At 46.8% G+C, this 21,799-nt stretch overlaps 1 protein-coding gene across 5 annotated transcripts in view; it reads right to left on the bottom strand.

Annotated features, from left to right (window-relative positions):
- Positions 1-5,211: 5,211 nt before the first annotated feature.
- FGF12 (fibroblast growth factor 12) overlaps positions 5,212-21,799 on the bottom strand; it is a 248,594-nt gene continuing 232,006 nt past the window's right edge. For all 5 annotated transcript variants that reach the window (XM_074591105.1, XM_074591104.1, XM_074591102.1 and 2 more), the window contains 2 exons: positions 14,317-14,515; positions 5,212-5,762 (listed from right to left, as the gene is read on the bottom strand). In XM_074591105.1, coding sequence (XP_074447206.1) covers positions 5,644-5,762; positions 14,317-14,515 — 318 coding nt within the window. In that variant the 3' untranslated portion in view covers positions 5,212-5,643. The remainder of the gene's footprint in view (positions 5,763-14,316; positions 14,516-21,799) is intronic.

Raw genomic sequence — 21,799 nt, 5'->3', positions numbered from 1 at the left:
AGCAGCTGTCTGACCAGGGTTCTTGTCCTTACCAGAATTCCATAAAAGGTCAAATCTTTCTGCGCTGATCCTCCAGTTGCCTCAGGTGGGAATACTCTGGAGCCTGTGCAAGCTCCTTGCACCATCACAACTATCTGTAGTGTTTGCACTGGTGAAATGAGTCCTGGAGCAATGCTGACCTAGGCCTCCTTTGCCAAAGAGAAGGTGCCTGAAGTCCAAAAGGGAGGCAGGCTGAGAAGATGGCCAACTTTCTGTGCATGCAGCAGTTTTTAAGTATCATGAAAAGAAATGCTCTGTCCTGAAATGGTGGTTACTTAGCTTTAACTTTGTGGCCACAAAGGTTTGAGATGTTGATATACTTAAATGTGATGCTAAAAATGTTATCAGCCTGGCTATGAGATTTTTTTTTTTTTTTTTTGGTCCTTAATCAAGGTCTCTAAGAAGAACATAGGAAAAATTGGTTGACGCCATGACTGTCGCTCAGGTGTTGAAGCAGAGCAGTCAAGTTTTCCTTCATGCTGGTGAGGAGGATGTAAGGCTTGCTGCCTTTTACTCCATGGAAACAGCCTTCAATCACACTGAAGGCTGAAGCTTTGGTGGTGGGAGAGGTAAGACATGAATGCTATGGAAACCCCTCTGCTTCACTGAGGCAGTGCGGTAGAGTTTCTTCTGATTTCACTCATAGGTGCTTGCAGTGGGTCGTCCCATAGGGGCAACTAAAGATTTTGTTCCAGTTTAGGGAGACCACCCTCGCCCTGAAGACACTCACTTTTGTTTTTTCTTGTTGGTTTTGGTTTGTGGTTTTTTTTTTTTTTTCCCTTGATGCGAAGTGACATACAAACTGAGTCCTGAGCCATGGACCAGGGCCAAGCTATGCCACAATTAATAATAGAGGTTTACTGTTGGACATGTTTCGGGGCTAGCATTCCCCCACCATGTTAAAAGTAGTGTATGCCATTAGCAAAGGCTGGGGTTGATTGCTGTAACTAATGATAATTCTGAACCATCTTTTTTTAGGAACTGTAGCCTCAAAAAGACAGCTTTTTCGTGTCTGCCATACATATATGCTGCAGCTTTGCTGGCTTGAAACCAGGAAGGATGGCACACTCCGGTTCCTGCTCAGCTCAGCCTGGGGAGCTTACACCACCACTCGCTTCAGCTTTGCTCGAAGAGCGAGGTAACGATGTCTTTCTGAGGTGGCAACACGCACGGTGCACAATCAGTGCAGTTTGAGATGTAAAGGTGTAAAGGAAGGCCCGTGACAGCTTGAAGGATTGCGTGGGGCTCCACCAGCCAGACCCTATTTCAGCGCAAACAAAAAAGTGTTGTTGACAGACAACTTTCATAAATTGCTTTGTTGAGTGTCAACTTTGCTTTATAGCGCTTTGTCACATGCCAGTGCTGACACTTGTGGCATAACTTGCTGGCGCAGTATGGTATACTTGTTGTGCTGGTATCTTTTTCTGCCTTTTTTTTTTTTTCCAAGTAAATTCCTGATGGTCCAAACTGGAGCTATGTTATCAGGTTTTGCCCTTGATGCATAAGTGAAAGGACTTGTGTTACACAGCATGTACTGTCAGAATAGTGCCAACATCGTGATTAAAGCCAACACTACGGTGAAACAAAATTAATGTTTTAAATGTACCCATATTTCTGTGCTGGGAAGGGACTTCTAATGTCCAAGTTCTTCCATAGCAGCATCTGTTATTCAGAGGGCAAAAGTTTGCTGCAGACTTAGCAGAGTTAACAGTTATCATGGGCTGAGTGAGATGAAAACATCCCTCTTTTTTTATCATTTACTTTTTGTGGCCATTTTTTGCACTAGATATTTGCCCAATGCCAACATAGCTAGGAAGGGAGTTTGTCCTGCTATTATCATGTGTAGGTTAGCTAAGAGTTGTAGTCACTGTTAACGTTAAACTCACAAAGCTCCCTAAATGGTTGTGGCATGTGTGGCTAAAGAAAGAAACAAAAGAAATGTCACTCATCGGGACTTTGACACTGAGCAATAACAGCAAGAAGAAATAAAGGGACTGTAAGTACCTCAAAGCAGGAAAAAAAGAATCTCTGTGGACTCCCCTTTTCCCAGCAGATTGGGAAGTGGCAGATGGATAATCAACAAACTCCACAGCAACTCCTTGAGATATGGCTTGGGAGAAAGCGTGCAAGGCACTTGGGTAAAAAAAAATTAATGCATGAAGCCCTGTGTGGTACCTGCGAGCCGTGGATCTCCATGGGCTATCCCAGGAATCTGGAGGATGTCAGGAGCAGGTGCAGGTGGACCCTGTGGAGCTGGGCTGTGCAGCCTCACTGGTGTTTTTTTTTTTTTTAGACTATCCTCACGTCGGGAGTCCCTGCATTACACCACGAGCTGATTTTTTTGCAGCTTCCTTAGAGGTCAAGAATTGCACAGTATTTCCTAAGGTGTGTGGGAGGGTTTTCTCATGGTTTATGCCACCATATGTGGCTCACAGTTTGCCAGGGCTAAGCAGGCAGCAAGGAACGCCAGCATGCACTTACAACACATGGCAGAAGACCTGCTCCGAGGTAGCACAGACCCTGGGTGTGAGCAGGATTAATTAGCTCTCATTATGGGCCAACTCAGTGAGTGTTGCAGGAAGGTGATTAGCTCAAACACAATGGACCAAAGGAGCAGATTAATTTGACATTTAGGCCTCAATGTGCCATTTCCAGGGACTCTTGCAATGATTTGGCCAAAGACCATTATCAAGGCAAAAAGCCCAGTGTGGGGAAGTGATAAGTGAGACACATAAGGGAAAAATAAGCCCATGGCAGAACTGGATCCGCTGTTGCCCATGGCATCCGTGACCTTGGCAAGCTGCCCACGGCTGGGGCTAGAAGAGGCTTGTGAAGAGGTTTGCAGTACCAAGGTGTGCCACGGCTGCTCTCTGCTGCAGTAGGTGCTGGGCTTTCCATCCAGGAGGGCAGCTGAGAAAGGCCATGGCTGAGCGCCTAAAGCACGGCCTGGGTGTTTGGTGGCTTGGTTAGTTCAGAGACCTGCTAGCCCGAGATGCTGCTCTTAAGGCTCTATTTCTTTGAATGTACCTCTCTCCAGGCAGTAAGCAGCACCCACACCCATACACACTCACCCCTTAATTTGGGTCGCTCTCTAGTTTGTGAGGGAGCTGAAATTTAGGCAGTATCAGCTGGGGCGTGCGGTACGTTCCCAACTTGAACAGGTTATTAGTGACCTTGCCCCCAGTATTGTGGGACTGGGGGCTCTGAGGCGGGCAGGAATCACGGAGGCACAACTGGGAGCCCCAGATAAACCTCACTGGTGCTTGCTGCTAGCGCAGAGGGGCTGTCCGCAGGTGCAGCATTAGGAAGCAGAGCCATGGTAAGAGGCTCTTTATTTCAAGGTTTCAGCTTTTCAAAACACAAAAAGGACATGCTTGAAATTCATTCCTTCATGCTGATCCTGGGAGTTTTCCATAACCTTGAAATTTGGCTCTCTCCTTAGCTTTCCCCGCTTGCTCCGTGCCTGTATGGAGCCGCTTGCCGAGCCCTGCCGCACACCGGGGCTGGCACGTGCCGTGGGGCTGGAGGAGCCCGGGTTAGGGGCCACTTCACAGGGAGCATCACGGCCAGCCCAGGCACTGCCCGGCTCCCAACGCCACAGCAGCTTCACAGCGTGTAGCCGCCGGCCAGCCGAGGTGCTGGCCAGCCGAGGCACTGGCCACGACAGTAAAGAAACCTCAAGAATTAAGGTGGTATTTGGCATTTCATGTGTGCTCATAACTTATGAACGCCAAAAACACCCCCCGCCCACCTTGTAACAGCAAGGATTTGGGCTGTTTCCCCTTGTATAAAAGTCCATTCTGACCTGTTACCCTTCTCCAGGCCCTTGGGCATTTGCTTATTCATTTTGCATTTCACCTCCCACAGGAGCTATAACTACAACCTCAGCAGCAAAAACTTCCCAGGCACCTCAGCCAGGGCAGAGCCTGGTTTTGTAACAGCAGCTGCATCGCCCCTACGATGTGCTGCTCATGTCTGCAAGCCCTGGGTGCGGAAAAAGGTCAGAGACTGAAGTTCATGTCTGTTGGCAAAGAGCGTCTGTCTGTATCGCCCTGTTTTAGTACCATCCGTGGGACCAAGGGTGTGTGGTTCACCACTGACCCCCAAACTACAAGGAGAGAATGCACCAAACAGGGTGAGACTTGCAAATCCCCACTAATGCCTAGTTGCTGCGAGTGGGCTCAGCGCTGAGCATCCCTCGCCCCATCGCCCTCTTCCTTGCCTTTCCCCATGGGTGAATTCGTTACCTCTGCACCTGCAGCCCCGGTGCTCACGAGACACATACCCATACCCAGGTTGCTGCAGCACCTCTGGGTTTCTCATCTTGTAATGGACTTGGCTGTGGTAATGGTAAGGCTTTGGATTAGAGTGGTTTGTGGTCTTGGCTTTGAAGATGTGTAAAACAAGATGTGTGTGGAGCCTTAACACATAGGGAGAGCCCGGCTGCTAGAAGGAAACGGCAGCATCTCCTCGCCCTGGCACAGCTGGACATGCACAACCACCCACGGTCCTCTGTGGCTGCCCCCCCCCAGCCCCACGCACCCCACCTTCTACCTCCCCGCACCCCTCTTCCCATCGCTGAAATCCCTGGCACCCCCTCACACAGCACACACCTCATCGTTTCCATCTGACAGCCGGGATTTCAGTAGCGTTTCTTGCTCCGGTTTGTATTTTAAAGCAAGCAGCCACCCCTCCTTCCCTTTATCTTCTAACCCTTCCCTAATAAATATGATCACTTTATCCTGTGAGACTTGAAAACCCATTTCCAAAATTCCCCAGGCAACTAATACAGTAAAACAAGCCTATAAATATAAATAATTATGATAAAAAGGCATAAAATGCCAGACTTGGGTCAAACAGACTCACATAGTGACACTCGCAACAAATAACTACGCAGTGTTTGAATGAGGGTGGAAAAAGCTGAATGCAGAGTAGCTAGCTTGTTGCCCATAACTGTCAGACTCCTAATTCGGACAGGCCATATTTTATTGATAGCAGAGCAAACACAGTCATAATGCATCCCTACCTTTCCTGCTTTGTGAAAAATCCCATCCATCCCCAGGGAAGCAGGGACGGAAAAAACAGTGGTGTGAACGTGAGGTGAAAGTACAAGACAGAAAGCGCAGTCCCAGGCTGTGTTTCCCATGTGTTTCTCGCACATCATATGCTAAGTTCAATTTTCCAAAAGCTTTGTTTTATTTTTAAAGGTAACATCTTTATTATTATTATTATTATTATATTTATTAGTTGTTATTATTATTATTGTTATGCAGAGATGAGATTTTTTTTTTTTCCCCCTTTGATCACAGAGCAAACAGTTTGCTTTTGAAAATGTTAATGGAGTCCTGATTTAAAACATTTTTTCTTCACTTTTTTCTGTTGGTTTTGTTTTGTTTTGTTTTGTTTTTTAAAACGTTGCAACAGGCAGGATCTGGGGTTCAACCTCCTCGTCCTACACAAAGAAAGATTCTGGAGTTCGGACTCCTAGCCACTACCGGTAGGTCCTGCCTTGCTCAGTTGTCGTCGTCTCAGTGTGGTTTCGCCAGGTGGGGTGGGTAGGTGGGTGGGAGGGGAGGAGTTGGAAGAAGGGAGGGTATTTGTCAGCTATGTCGAGTCTTGGTTAACAACTTTGCCTCCATTCATGGTTGGTGTCCCTGAACTTTTTCTTGAGCGTCCTTGTTTTTCTCCAATTTCATGCAGCGATGGCTCTCTGTACATGCACACTGCAAACAGAGAAGACACCTGTTAACAGCCCTGAAGTCACAGGCATTACTGACCATAATGAATTATTTCTTTGTACGTGACGCTGAAATTCCACCCCCCAACACACACACACACACTTACAGAAACCTCAGTGACCCAGCGGTAGAAGGATCTGTTACCTGCCCTCGCTGCCAGTCGGATCCTCCTTTTGTCTCTGGATTCTTCCAAGGTAGAAACAGGGCATTTCTCACAGGTTAAGTCTTTCTAGGTTTTCTGCACTTTACTGTTTTGTTCATGTTATATTCATATATATATATATAAAAAAAATAAACATTCCAGTTCATAGCACCATGTATCATCTCGAGTCCTTAACCTCCAACAAGAAGCCCTTCAGAGTCTTGAATCAAAACTACACTTGCATCTGAGCCAACCAAACCTCCTGGGTGTTAAGCTCTGGATCTGGAAGTGGTGACTCAAGCCCATTTGGCTCCTTCGGCCAAGAGCTGAGGTCTGCTCTCAGCACTTCTTATTTTTTCCCCTGTAAATCGAGACAGCCAGCCAAGGCCAAGGCCGTGAGCAGACACATGGGGATGCATGCAGTGACCAGCAAGCCAGGAGCCGTCTCAGCTCTGCGTGATCACTTGGCAACCCCTGAGAACAGGGCACCTTCGCTCCAGACCCTGGCTAAGCAATGTGTGTCCTATAAAAATGTACTCGCTGGAGCCTAGACAGCCTGAGAAGGCAACGTCTGCCCAAGGCACGGCACATCCCCATCTCCTGTGCAGCATAAAGCATTTATCCAACTCACCATGTGGACTAAGTCCTCATGGCTGTCCTGACGCCGTGTGAGGTGTGCCAGAGCAGGGGCACACGTGGAGCGGCTCAGCGGCTCGCACCAAAGGGAGCATCTCTGATGAGCCCATCGCAAATGTGGGGCGTAGATGTGACTGACATAGTGGCAATTCTCAAGGGCAGGCACATTGGAGTTGAGAACTTGTGGTAGGTCCAGACTGCAAATGTCATAGCTAGATCTTTGCAAAAATTAGGATACAAAGAAATTATGGTGTAGTGCTTCATTTTGTAAAGCTGGCATGTCACAAACAGAGCTCAAACAGAAGGGACAGGGCCCAGCAGGTTTTGGTTCTGGGTACTCAACAAGAACAAAATTGCGAAAATTATCTGAAGAAGTGAAAAAAATACCCCATGTACAAAAAGGCAATGTATGCGCTTATATTTATAACCTCCCCCAATTTGCAAATAAATCCTGGCAATTAGAGGCAGGCTACAAATGACGTTATTGCTCTGCATTTTACTCCTAGCTAGATAAACAGTTATAGCAGTGTGCAACAATACAGGACAGAGATAAAGTGCAGTCAACTGTGTATTAATAGGAGGGATATTGCATTGAATATATGAGCAGTGAAAAAATATTACTTTTCCCATAGAGCATTTTTCATGCGAGGCTTTCAAAGCAGTATAAAGACACACGGTAGCTGGGCCTCCAAGTGTGGCTGCAAGGCAGGTACCAATCTGCAAACTGCTGTTGCTGCTGGAGCCATTTTTTGATGAAAATGACAAAAAAGAGAAAATGAATGACTTGTCCTATGGGTCTGGGCCAGAATGGGCAATGCCAGGACTGCCTGTCAGCTGCCCAAGACTATCAGTGCTGTCTGAATGGTGCAAAGAAAGAGTGTAGCAAGGTGGTAACAGAAGGAAAAGAGATCTCATGTCCCCATTCAGCTGCTGAGCTGCCCCTCATACCTTGCTGAGTGTCACTCAGCAACATGGTGACGCTGAATTTGTCTGTTGCAGAGAAGCATCTAGTAAAAAGCTTGAAGAACTATGAAAAGGTTAACAACTGAGAAAAACCTGTGCCCTTATGATTTCTTAGCCTGAGATGCAGAGCCTTTTGATGACACTGAGGATGCACATCACTTCTGCAACCAACCTTATTCTCTCACGTGATGTTTGCCCAGCAAAGTTGGGTATTAGCGGCGGCGTTGCCCCAGTGCCCCTAATGTCCCATAGACAAAGTTGTGCGTCAAGTGCAGTGCCGTCTTCACCCTGACCTCTCTGGTCTCAGGCTGGAGGCGGAGGGACCCGGCAAGCTTTTCCCTCAGGCAGCTGTATGGACTAAGCTCATCTCACCACACTCATCCCTAATTCCCCATCAGGCTGGGCCAGATGCTTAACCACAAAGGCTGCGCCCAAGCAAAGTCGGTAGCAGCAGCTCCACCACCACAGCACGCTGCCTTTCCTTGGCTCCCTGCCTCTCACCGTGGCCGCTGGGTGAAAACGTTGAGCTGCTAACAAGGCCCACAGAGTAATGAATATAAATTAGGCTACAGAAGTAAACAACGTTTGCAGCTAAAAATTAAGGAAATCCTGTACCTAGTATGCAAACAGGGCAGGAATTCTAAGTTTATCTTCTAGTCTAGTGCATGATACGAGTACTGACATGGGGCACGGCCGGGGGCTGCTCACATTTTCAGACGGAGCTGTCAAAGCCTCTGTACCAGCCAGGCTGTGCCAACAGACCATGCCAGAAAATCTGCAGCAGCACAGGACAGGCGTATTTTCAGTATTTAGATACACCTACAGGACCGGCGTGCACAGTATTTATATGGCATCACACACAAGGTAGTGCCTGGATCCTCTCCTACACAAGCGGCTCGTACGCGCGTGCTGAGCTATGGCCATCACTCGGCGGCTGCAAACCCCCGTGCACGGTGACACGCAGGTGCATGTGTGTGCACAGACACACGGGTGCGTATGCACACAGCCGCACACGCCGGGGGTCTAAGGACGGCGGGACGTGTTGTGCGACACCAGCTCTTGGATTGCAGTTTGTTACTCCTTGTACTGAGGACGCTTGAGCGTGACTCACGCACGGAGATGTTAGTCATGGACTGGGGAGGAGGGGGGTGTTTGCAAATGGACTGTTGCGAGTGCTCAGATTTTCCCAGCTTTAAAATACATCTTTGTGGTTCGGGACTAGCAACACTCCCCGACAGGTCTGTTTGAGGTCCCTATGCGCGCGTGTGTGTGTGAAGACAGGCTGCCCCTGTCACCTGCATCCAGGTAAACTAGGAGCAGCGTGGCAGCCGGCAGGCCCAGACGCTTGGGGGGGTCTGCTGGTGCACACAGCACCAGGCAGCTTTGGAAGGATGAGCAATTTGGCTAGAACAAGAGATATCCCTCCCTGCTCTGCCTTGCTTCTCCCACCCACCCACACCCACACACCAAGCCAAATGCAGCCCTTAATGTCTGGAAACCAAGCTAATGCTGTGGAGCTTCAATCAGATAATCAGCTCCTATGTCCCAGATTCTAATCAACACATCCATATTCATGCTTTAATTGAAAAGTGCCGTAAGCTTGATCTGCTGAAGAACCACAGGCGTAAATGGAAGGGGGTGAGCGGGAGCGGAGCTGTGCCCATGTCTGGTTCTTGCAGCTTTGGATTCTCTGCTTCCCTGCTAAACAGCAGTGCCTGCCGCTCGCACACGCAAGAAAACAATTTTGCACAAAGAAACAACTCGCAAATTAGGCAGGAAGGCAAATTGGGGGGTCTGGGGAACAGGGGAAGCAAGAGGGAAGGGGGTGGCGGGGAGCATCCTTCCCAAAGGCGAAGGCATGGAATAGCGCACTCTCGCCTATGAGCTGGCGCAGGATCCCAGAATCATTTCTGCTTCCCAGGCACGGCACTGGCACACCACCCACACGGGGAAACCGAAATCACCCTGTGCGGCTTCAGGGACTGCCTGAGTTTGGGAAGCACGCACCATTTTGTGTCCTGATCCTAGCATTTCTCACTTGGCATCGCTGTCAGTGGAGGAGGTTCAGGGCATGAAACAAGCTCCATTTTCTTTCTCTAGAATACGGGAAAAAGCTTATTGAAGGACTCCTGGCTTTCCCTGCCCCACACCCTAACGAGTAGGAGGAACCAAATGTTCCCCAAGTTGCTGTTTAGCAGGTAGGCAGGTCGTTAGCCCCGCAGGATCGCCACACGCCACGATGGCAGCCTGGAGCGGTGTCCGGGCAGGGCTGGACACCCATCCTCCGGCAGACAGCCCGGGAGACGGGCTCTTTCCCTTGACGGATGCCACAGCTCCGGCTGTCGGTATCTGCAGTAGCGGCTGCATTAGCTAATGCTTCGGTGAAGAGAATTAATTGTCTGAGCAGCAGCTAGGGGCAGGAGGGAGCAAGTGATTATGCACCCTCGTTTTCTGCTTCTAATTACTGTGTTCTAAACCCCGTCCCAGCTGATGCGTTTCAGAGGTGTTTGAGCTCGCATCTATCCAGCGGCTAAATGTGCAGGATGCTGCCAGATGGAATCACAGTTTGTTCAGGTAAGAAATGCAGCACAGGATGATAAACAGCCAAGCAAAAGCATGGTTAAAACACATTTTAGCGTTTAGATGGCATTTGCCATCTAATAAGATGATTAGGAGTTTGATAGATGAACAAGTGAGTTACTGTGCAACTGAGAAGATACCAAAGCCTGCCCACTTGAAAGACAGACACAAAAGAGGAGCTGTGTTACCAAAGACTGATAAGGAGTGTGGGGTTTGTCTTTTTTTTTTTTCTGAAGAACACTTTTTAGGGTGTTTTGTGGATTAAGGTGATACCTTTAAAGCATTTTCACTGGGTCTACCACATCTTCCTGCTCAAGAGTGTCCTGTACTTCTTTGCAACATCTGAGGACTCCACAGTAACAAAACTGGGATGTTGCATCCCTGGGAAAACATAGTGGGAAAGACCTGGCTGCTGTTCCTTGCACACAGATATTCATCAGTGGTAATAAATGGATCAGACTAGTCATTAACAGGTCACCTTCATATTTGAGACGTGTTCACGTCATGAGGGCTGAAGCACCATGAGTTTAGAGCTAGGGGCCGCTCAGATGGAGCAAGAGTCGTCTTCTGCTTTCTGTGGCCAGATTTGCCACCCCAAATGCATTCTGGCTTGGGCCAGGTGAGAGATGAAAAGTAGCTCTTTTGGGAGAGCAATCTGGAACTGGTGTCTTCAAGGAGAAGGAAATACAAATAACAGAGCACAACCACAATAAGCATCTGATAAAATTCTCAGACCGGAAAAGTCTCCCATTGTTTGAGATGGGTTTGGATATTCAAAAGAACAAGAGGCACTGTGGACAGTAGTGTTTGTCCAGCACTAATCACTACAGACACTTAAAGAGACTGAAATTGCTTTAAAAGATTGCTTGGTGTCCAAGTGACAATTATACTCAAGCTGATTCTTGTGCAGTCTGGTTCAATCTATACGTCTGCAGTTTAAGGGCTCATTTAGCTGGAATTATCAGGGATCAGAAATAAAAATATCGAAAGAAATGTGTTGCGTATATGTGTTTTTAACCAAAACTGGCACCACACAGTACATTAGCTGCTGCCTGCCAGGCTGTTTGCCTTGGCTTTGCTTGCGCACAGATGGGACAGGAACTTAACGTTTCCCCTGTTATTACTTAGCAAGTTTTTTGTGCTTTTATATTGATTAAGCTTAATGCTATTTCCAAAAAAACAAACAAATCCTACCTACGCTAAATCAAAAAAACCCTCCTATCAACCAAACCCCAAAACTTTTCCAGTTGGTATCTAGTGACTTTCACAACACAACACCTCCAGCATCCTGATGATCTACAGGAGTCAAAACACTCTGTGGGATTAGCACAGCATAAAGATGTAGCTGCTAAAAGCCACAGCTAACACACATACGTAAACAAATACCACTATATATATATATATGCATGTGTACATATATATTTTCCTTAGAAATTATCTGGGTATTTCATATCTACTTACTAGTTTACTGCCCATTTGCAACTCTGAGAAGTCCTCTGAGGAAGAGGACCTCTGAATTCAGAAAGCACTATGAAGCAACTGTCAAATGAGCTTCGGGAGCAATCTGGGCTTTTTTGTGTTTCCTTTCCCTACAAACTCTCTCTTCACTAAGCTGCTGCATAATTTTTCTGCGCACGGCAAACAACTGGGAACTTTCATCTCGGAGATAATTGCCATTGAAGTGGTGGGTGAAGCGATTCCTAGCAATGTATGTAACACCTCTCCTTCCCAGGGGACCAGATTCCTCCTTGCATACATTACTGTCTCAGCCATCATGTGGCAGGGCTAATCCTGGTGGTGGTACCGGAGCAAAAGGAAAGCTGGGAGCGTTACTGCAGATGGAAGCTGCGAAGTACCGGCCTGAATAAGCAGCAAAGCCCACACGCTGGAGCACGCCACGGCATTTAGCAGAAGGGACACGCAAATATAGCAGGGGAATGCTTTGAATACTTCCCAAGAGTCATGACAAAGAGAAAGAGGCTGTTAAAACGGGGAAGGAATTGCCCCTTTTCTGTAACATCTCTGCTTGCAAGCTCTGCTCATGGACACTTTGATGGACGCGGTGCAGAGAAATCACGTGGAGCTGAGCGCGTTTTACTCCAACCCTCCCCACAAGCCTCTGCTACCTACAATGAATCTTAGGCTGGGGAACAGAGTCCTCCGTCTGGAGTCACAGTCCCAGACAGCTGAATGCTTTGGGAAGCTGACACGTGCCTCGGCTTGGGAGACTGCCAGCTCTTTGATGCAGCAGTGCTCACAGAGGCTGACTGCAAAGCATGTGGAGGAGGGAAGGGGTGGAGGAGCCCTTAATTTGGCTGCCAACTTCCAAAGCGCTCACTCGCTCGGGAGGTTATGTGACAGCTGTGATTGAAGCAAGCGTGGGAGGATGCAACTGCAGGAAAGGGAAGCTCTCGGGCTGGGCTGGGTTTCTCAAAATGAAAGCCGGAGCGGCATTTGGTGCAATGAGAACTCCGCTGTGGGTCAGGCACCTCTATTAAGGCAAGGCATTCCATGAGGAAAGACACAGCAATGGCCTAGTTTAATGCATGCAGAAGACAACTATTGAGCCGTTCAGCGGACGCCACGCACACTACATCAAAAAAGAAGCCTGGATTCAAAGGAACCCACTGATCAGTGCCAAGACCCAGCCGGGCAGCTAAGAAATACCAGAAGGAGCTGGAAATCCAGCTGTGAAAGCTAACGCTTGCAAAAGACTCTCCTACCAGCCGAGGCAGGAGAGGAGGAGACCAAAGAGAAGCTGGTGACCGACACCATGCTTGAAGCAGGCCCTGTTCCTTAGCAAAACTCAAGGAGGGTTTAGGGCACCAATCCCACTAATGTCTCAGATAAACAAGAAAAGGCTCCTGGCTGCAGAAACGCTATTGAAAACAAGCACAGGACAAGAGGCTCCAGGCTGTTCTCTGCACTTCCAATATGTCCGTCTCCTGTGCAAAGGCCACAGATACTCTGAATGCCAAGCCGAATGTCTCTCACCGTGCTTTGCTTCAGTGGTCCAACAGATGTTTTCAGCCTGCCTTCCTGAACCGGCCTTTCACTCACACACGCACGCTCCTCTGTCCCTGCGCCTGAGCTGGGAACCTGTTAAAACAGCTACTAGTGCACGGACATAGCTGTGGCCTCCACCACTTGTGAGTGGTGCCTGTCAGGAAAGCATCAGTTCATCCCTTCTCTGCATGTGTCCAGCCCTGATGCCACAGACAGCATGGGGGTAGGGAAAGGGGGCACGGAGCCAGGCAGCTGAGGCCAGCCCCGGGCTGCTGTGTCCCTGAGGTGGCCACTGGCAGGTCCGAGATGGGGTCAGAAATGTGCACGTAGTTTGGGGATCAAAAAGTAGCCTTTTTTCCACGCAACAGAAAACAAGAGGTCTCCTTGTTTCCAGAATCAAGTTAGTACCTGCTAAGTACAAGGATCATCACACTGTATTCCTCCATTTATCAGGGGCCAGCCCATAAAAAGCAAAATGTTCTGGCCCGAGCCTGTGGCACACTTCAGTAGGGCACAGTCTACAGCAGGAGGGCAAAACCTCAACTCCATGACTTTCACTGAAGCCTCATGCTGTGATGATGGCATATGGCGTAACAGCATCTCATCCAACTTTGGACATCTATGATAAGGTTTTTCTACCCCCCCCCCCGACTAACTAGGATGTCTTTACATATGAGAAAAAACAGATTTACGTCATCTTAGGGTAGACATATATAAAGTACATCCACAGCCGTGTTGCTAGGACCCATTTCTCTTCTGTTACTATAAACAAGGTGTCAAAGTCTAAAATCAGGTGAGATAAATCCTGTCTTTACTGACTCTACATGGGACTGAAAACCCACGGAATGATGTTGGGAAAATCCTCACAGAGAACCCAACGTTATGGTCACTACTGGATCGGATTCCTTCTGAACTACTGGCCGCTCGAGGGCTGCTTTCCTTTCCCAGTAGCTTCTCATGTTGCTGGGCTTTCAAATTCATCCTTTAGCACCCCAAAGCTGAGAAACCCCTTCGAGACGACATGTAAGGTTTATTCTATGGGAAGGAAAGCAGATGAAACACTAACAGTGCAGCCCAGCACCTTTCTAAAATGTTAGAAATACAGTCCTTGCTTTCCGGTCTTGCAGCCCAACAGCCCCATCCAGCAAAGCCCCAGCTGCAAACTCCCCCACCCCGTACCCCACTGATGGAGGGAGCGGGCAGATTCCATACCTTCAATGGGTTTGGGTACAAAATGTGATGAGGGTTTGGTTTTTTTCACTCGGTTTCCCTTCATAATTTGACCTTCTTTATTGAGTCCCAGGAACCACGCTCGTCCGGATTCTTGCTGCCGGTACAGCGTGGAAGAATAAATAACGTAGTAGTTTTCAAAGACAGATTCCTTAAATTTGCACTCTGGTGTGAAAACATCCTGCAGTGAGAGAGAGAGAAGAAAAAACAATGGAAGGAATTAATCACTGATTTCCTAAATTAGGCATCACTGAGTGATACACAACGGTCACGCATTGCAGTTAGTTGAACAATAGAAAACAACCGGCATCAGCAATAGCAGTTCCCAGCAATAACACACATCTAGAAAACTCCCCACTGAAAGGGAAGGCGCTCCTTTCCTGGCACAGCTGTGGTCTGCAAAACAGCCTACAGTAAACAGGCATGAAAAATGTGCAGAAAAAGTCAGGAATTTGCCAGGATTTAGACTGAAATACTAAGCAAAATAGAAAAAAGAGAGCTGAGAAGCAGACGCAGCCTTGCTGCTCATCTGCTGCTCCCAGCGCCTTCCCCTGGCTTTCCTCTTACCTTCCCTGTGACGGGCAAGAAATATGCAATGGTTGTTGTCTAAAACATTGAGTCTTCTTCAGATTTTTGTGGGCAAAAGGTATTTTATGAGAGACATATAAGTGTAGTCGGACAAATAGCAGTATAAAAACAAGTAAATTATTTATTTTCAAGAGCAACGGGAGCAAACACTGGCACAAATCGTGGAAATCTTTCAGTAAAGAGAAAGAAGTAACTGCAAAGACTTCTGACACAAGGATTTCTTCAGATACTGAGAACTGGTCCCACATCTGCCCAGGAACAGAGGACGCATGGGCCTGCCTGAGACATCCCCTGAGTCTGTGCTGGCTCTGGGGTGGCTTTGAAGAAAGTCTAAGGAGGAAAACAGACTCAGCTATGGACCAAAACTTGTCATGTCCCAGTAACTTTTCAATATTTTAACAACAGAGAAATATTAAACCTCTTTTAAAAGACCTGGCTGGCCAGGGGACTCTGGGGCAGTGGTCTCCCAAACCTTCACTGAGTCAGATGTGGTTGTTGGTGGGTTGTTTTATTCCCAGACTTTGATTTTGAGCAGAAAATTCATCCTGTCCAAACAAATTCTTCCACTGGGTTCCTTAAAACTATGACATTCTTGGGAAAAAAGCTCAAGCCACAATGAATATGCATTTCCTGAAGAAAAACTGTTTTAACAACAAACTCCCTTCTTGTAGGACCCAGACAAGGTATCTCAGAGCCCCGTGAGAGAAGGCAGGATGCTCTCTCCCAAGCCCTTGCCACTCAGAAGTCTTTGGGAGCACCTCCAACCTTGCTAATGGAAAACCCATGACCAACATCTGAGCAAAGCATCTGGAGTAAGGCCACATATTTACTGCAGACCTCATTTAAGAGTGAACGTTTTGAACATTCAGCAACACTCAGGTTTGTGTTCCAAAGCGCTTTGGGGATTATATAAACTGTTGTTGGTCTGACAATAAATCCAGCGTGCAACAGACCTACGGAGCCAGGCAGGCTTGAAGCCACAGAAGATAAAGCACAGCAGAAAGCACGGAGCGGTGCTGCACACGTTAAGTTTGCATCAATCATTAGCACCACACAGATAAAAACACCGTCAGCCCAACGGGTCATTTTGCCCTATCTGAGGGAGTCTTCCTTGCTGGAGAAATAAATATTTTAAGAAGAGAGTGAAACAAGTTAAGAGAGATCTAGATGACTTAGAGCACTATAAAACAGTGTTTGAAGTAGGTTCCCAAAAGATCAGTGTTTAAGCGCTCCTTAAATCTGCTCTTTATCTCCAGGCTTTGTCTTGCCTCGGAAGACGCAGCTCACCCGGGAGGCAAGTGCCCGCGCCCGGCTGGCTCGGGGGCTCCCCTTGGCATCAGGCCCAGCCAGGCAGCAAGCCCTGCCATGGAGAGAATCTCTAAAACCAAACCGGACAACTCAATCCTCATTCCCACGCCTTCGTTACCCCATCAATAAAAGTTCATCATGAAAATTCCCTTTATGGGAACTGAAAAGTTGGTAGGCTGTGAAGGATAACTACCAACCTCACCAAAACATGGAATTTACTGCGCACAAAATATCGGGATTTTCGATGTTTGTTTTAATTTCAGCGTGGAACAAAGACTACTTTTTAATTTTCCATGAAGACAAAATGCAAAAGTTTTTGAAAATGTTGTTTCAGAAAGTAAAAAAAAGATTTTATTTAAAAATTATTGAAAATCAAATTTTCAGATAAATACCTCTTTTAAAATTACCACAGTAAAATATTTAATGACATGCAGCAGTAGTTCATAAAAGCAGATACCATACTGTATATCCACTTGTACCAATAAAACAGCATTATTGTCATAGCATTTTAACGCAACTGTATTTGAAGATATCGACCTAATGAAAATTTAAGAAAAATGAAGAAAAAAATAGTGATTTCCTTTAAACGTTTAAGCTCCCCCACAAGCCAACAAAACCTTCCCATTGTTTTTGTGAGTTGGCTGGTTGATTCCTCATCCCCCATAATTCAGCTGCCACAGCACGTCAGGACACTAACCATGGCAACACCACCAAGAAACATCCCAGCTCTGTCTATTGGCAGTTTAGAAAACCCACAGATTTGACAGCTAGGTTATAGTTAAATAATACCATTGTTATTCATTATTATTATCCTTCTCCTTACGTATATTGCCTCATCAGCAACAGCAAGTGTCCCACTGTGCCATGCAGGGACAAACACACACCAGGACGCAATTCATCCTGCCACCAAATTGACATGCTGCAGGGTCTTCACAGGTTCGAGCACCGGAAACCTTTGGTGTGGGCACTACCACATGCAGACATAACACGAAGAGCATGCAGATGGAGAAGAAAAAGGACAGCTGACCAGAAAGGAGATGAGACAGACAAGCAGGACACAGGCCACCACCTGGGGATATTTGGAGTGTCCTCTAAATCTATTTAACATGCAAACCTTTATGTTTTTCTTCATTGAAAGCTTCTTGGTGGCCAACATCAAGCCTTCAGCTATATTGTGTCACTTCGTTTCTGCACGTGCCTCTTGCTAATGGCTTTGGGGCTACCAATAACAAAAGGCTATTGGGATATTAATGGCAGAACCTCTCTGCAAGCTTTACTGTCAAAATTAATTGTGGCAATTATGTCGAATCAGGTGGGAACTGCTTTATCAGTTGTCTTGGGCAGAGAAGAGCTGGGAAGAAAGAGGAAAGTGCAGGTGAGCTTTACAGGCTTCACAGTAATAAAACAGTTCTTAGTGGCCGCTGCTGCACAGACTGAAATCGGAGATAACTGAATTGAACTGATAACTAATTTTTGGAAAACCACTGACCTATTGGCCAGACCTCTGGGGCATGCAAACTTGTTTGTTTGTTTGTTTTTTAAGATGAATTCAGTGTTGATGAAATGTGCTTGATGGGCAGACCTTGAGTCCAATACTTTCTCTTCATCCCACAGATACAGAGTGGGTAAAACCAGCAAAGGGATCCTCAGGCTGTGTCTCCCACTCACTTCTGATGGGACATAAGGACATCCACCTCCAGAGGTAATGGTATGGTAAGCCTTGGGGTCAAGGGCACCCACTTCACTCTCTCACTTGGTGCAGGGACCTTTTGAAACAGCTTATAACAAATCCCATTCAATTATTTTCCCAACTCTCTCCTTGATAGAAATAGCATGACCAGCTACAAGACAGGGAGAGGACAGATGGCTTCATCTTTTAATCAATGGCCTTTTTTCAGTCTATAAACAAAGAAATAAGTGGTGACTCTATTTTCTGTACAAACTCGATAGAGGTCTCAGTTTCCTGACAGCACCGTCATGAACTCAGCTCACTCAGAAAACCCACCAGTTCTCATTAAAGAGTATGCTTGTGATTCGGGAAAAAAAAAAAAGAAGGAAATTTGCCTGTCTTTATCTTCATGTGAAATATGTTTCTTCGACTAAATCATTTCTGCATACAAAGTAAATAAATACATTTATTTGTTTCCTACTTGGAGATTTAGAGCGTGAGGCATTTTGTTAAATGTCTATAGATATTACCGAAAGGGGTTTGAAACAGCAGCTTTTTTTTTAATTGTTAAACTAAAAACCTGCATGAAATATTTGTAAAAGAAATGTTAGTAATTTACATGCAAAATGATTAGCATCTCCCTGCAACTTGTTTTCTGTATCTCAATCCAATCCTTTGAACAAAAGGCAATTCCAGTAAGAAGGGTAATTAGATTTGCTTTGAAAAACAAACATAGGTCTGGTTTATGCTAACTCTAGTTTTATTGGAAGTTGCACAGCCTAGAAAAAAAATAAAATGGTAGCTATCACACAGAAAATTAGGGAGAACACAATCAATGACACTGGGAATCAAAGAGAGCCAGATGGCTGCAGCTGCCATTTGGGGAGGGATTCGGTGTGTCAGATGTGCTGAGGGAGGGTATAAGGTACCATGGATTGCCCCAAAAATTTTAGAAAAATGAGATGTTTCATTTATCCTTGATCCCAGTAATGTCTCCTGCCATCTGTAGATGGAAATGTGGACAGGACTTCCAGGCACAAACCGATCCCTTGGGCCAGTCTGGTCCTTCAGGGAGGTGTTGGGAATGTCTGGCCGCATCTTCCCCCACCACCTTCTAGCAGCACAGGCTGGGGGTCATTTGTGAGAGGACAGATTTTTTTTTTTTCTAGTCTACCTCAGCTTTCATCTGCCCTGATCAAGTAAATCTAACCCAGCCTCTTGGCCTTGAACACAGTAAGTTTGGTTGGACTCTCCGTTGCACTTCTGTAAAGCTGGAGAAGCTCCACAGACATCGGTGGAGAAGCATCGCTGTCAAACGCGTGAACGTGAGGCTGCAGGGTATTTGGGGAATACACTGTTACCCTCGGATAGCTCGGCTCCTTCAAAAAATGCCAATCCAATGGTGTCACAGCCCTGGTGCAGGCACAGCGCTGCCAGGACAGAGGACATCCCTGGTGCTGCTCTGAGCAAGAGAGAGCAGTGCCAGCCCCTGCTGGTACTAGGCTGACATCCTCAGCCAGGAGGTGCAAAGAAAGGGTCCCCCGTAAGAAACAGCACAGTGCTCCTGCGTACTGATCATGAGAGCGATCAATTTGCTCCCTTGTTTGTTTAGACCAAGCTCTGACCAGCACAGAAGCCCTCGATATCCCCAGACCACAGCAGGAATGGTGACAGGCTTCCGTGTGCAATGCTCAGGGACAGGAAGGAAGCCAGAGAGAAGGCTGTCACTAGCTGTTGTACCCAAACCCAGCTGCTCACTCAGCATCCCCTTGGACTGGGCCACTTGTTTGTATTGCTTGCCATTTCCCTGCAAACATTCTCCAAATTGCGAGATAAAGAAAGATCTCCTATTTTTTATTCCTCAAGATCTCCTTTTATTATGGCCCAAAGGAGAACAGCAAATATACACATCCATACGCAAACCTAATGACTTAATAAATTTAGTCACTGAAACTAGCAGCAATAAAAGAAAAAGCCCATTCTGCAAGTAGTTTGTGCCACAGTTTAGGAAAGGGATGTTAATTACGAGTGTTGAAATATCTAACTAACACACTCCCAGAGTAACAGTTTTCCTTTGTTTACAGCACTTACGGGTTTCTCTTTTATGTTCTGCACAGTTGCCGAGCCAGATCTTCAGATGGGATAAAAGCACTAAACTGCACCAAAGTCTATGGCACGGCAAGGCTTCCCTCCCAGAGAATCTGGCTCAGGATGCTTACCGATGTTAGTGTTAATACTTATAGCTCATCAAGTCATTTAAAACATATTAAGTAGGAATCATAAATACCATCAGAGCTATCAGCAGTGGCATTTCATTGTGGTTGCGGTGGTAGAGCATGGAACGACTGGATCATGTTCACTGTGTCTTTATGAGTGCTGCTCCATCCCAGGGGAAAGGATGGCACTGCAGAAGAGCATCTGCTTTATGGTGCTCTTTACCCAGTAAAGCCCATTCTAAATTCCTCACTGACCTCAGCCAGAGCAGGGTTTAATCAACACCCCTCTGATGCCAACAGCACCGAGTCCAGCAGTGGTATCAGTGTGTGTGCATAGACCTCTGTGGATAAACAAAGACACCAGATTCTTGAAGACATTTGGGCTCCCGGATGAAATGCAAATGCCCTGTGGAAGTTCAGAAACTAAACATGTCTTTGAATATCTAAGAATTTGTGACGACAAACCTCATACCACAGCACTTGATCCTGGCCTACTCTTATTCCCAGGACAGATCTTGAACCACGTAGGTCCTCTTCACAGGACCAGCCCTATGCAGACCACAGCCGTGCTCCCACAGGCAACGATGCCTTGCATACAGCCTGATCCAGTTCAGCCGCCTCTTGCCCCAGCGTAGCTTCCCCCATGACCTAGGGCTGCATCTGTCTGCAAATGCTTTGAAATAATCATAGCTGAGCTCTCTCTTGGCTTGTGACCAAGAACCGCAAATGTGCATCCAAACTTTACATCTCATCACATCTTTGTCCAGATGGCAGGTGATATTGTACCGTTCACACTCCACTTTTCCTCCCCCTTCTAGCTCCGTAAGAGATTGGTGACAAGTCTTCTTGGTGGCCTTTTAGAAGTAGGAGAGAGCAGATATGTTTTAAAATAACAAGCTGCTACATGGGAGCGTACAGCCCTGCTGCAGAGCAGAGATTCACTTGATGAGACAATATGGTATCTGCAAGCGTTCTGGCTCCGCCTGGACCATCTGTGGGTTGGAGGGTGCACATTTTCAAATAAATCACCATCCATGCAGGTCTGGTCCCCAGCTCTGTAGAGCTGAGAAGCGGCATTAACAAGCAGTCTAACTTGCTGCCTCTGAAAAATATAACAAGAGGGCTATCTGCCCTCACTTTTGCGGGAACTCTCTGTGCTAAAGGTACATATTTGTTCGGCTGGCTTCATTTTAAAACACCCCAGCACGAGGTGGAGTGCCTAGACAGGTAAAAAAAGTCAAGTGCTAGACAAGCTAACTAAGCTGCAGATCTCTATATGTGGACACAAGTTGCCCTAAAGCACCTTTTCGTGTTCACGGACTGATTAAATCACCCATATCACCCCAGAGGAAGTTTGCGAATGCCGGAAACAAAGGTGTGATTGCAGCGTGAACATGCCCAAGGTAACCTTGCAGCAACCAGGACATCTGCCCGGGCACACGGCAGAGTATTGACCAAAACCCGTGGCAGGTTCTGCAAGACACGCTGAGCTCCATTCCGCCCCAGCTAACTGGTTACCTAGACCAAAACAAGCTCGTATAGATCCACACAAGCTACACTCCCACATTTGGCTACAAAGCAGATGAACACAATGAGTTGTGGGCATCCAAATTCGGACCTGTCCCTCCCACTATACCTCAGTATTGTGTTCTCCTGCTTTCAGCTCTTGGCCCATCCACTGTGC

The sequence above is a fragment of the Larus michahellis genome, chromosome 6, assembly GCF_964199755.1.
Source record: "Larus michahellis chromosome 6, bLarMic1.1, whole genome shotgun sequence".
Lineage (NCBI taxonomy): Eukaryota > Metazoa > Chordata > Aves > Charadriiformes > Laridae > Larus > Larus michahellis.
The sequence above is the reverse complement of the archived record's forward strand: the minus strand, read 5'-3'. Positions and strand labels throughout refer to the sequence as shown.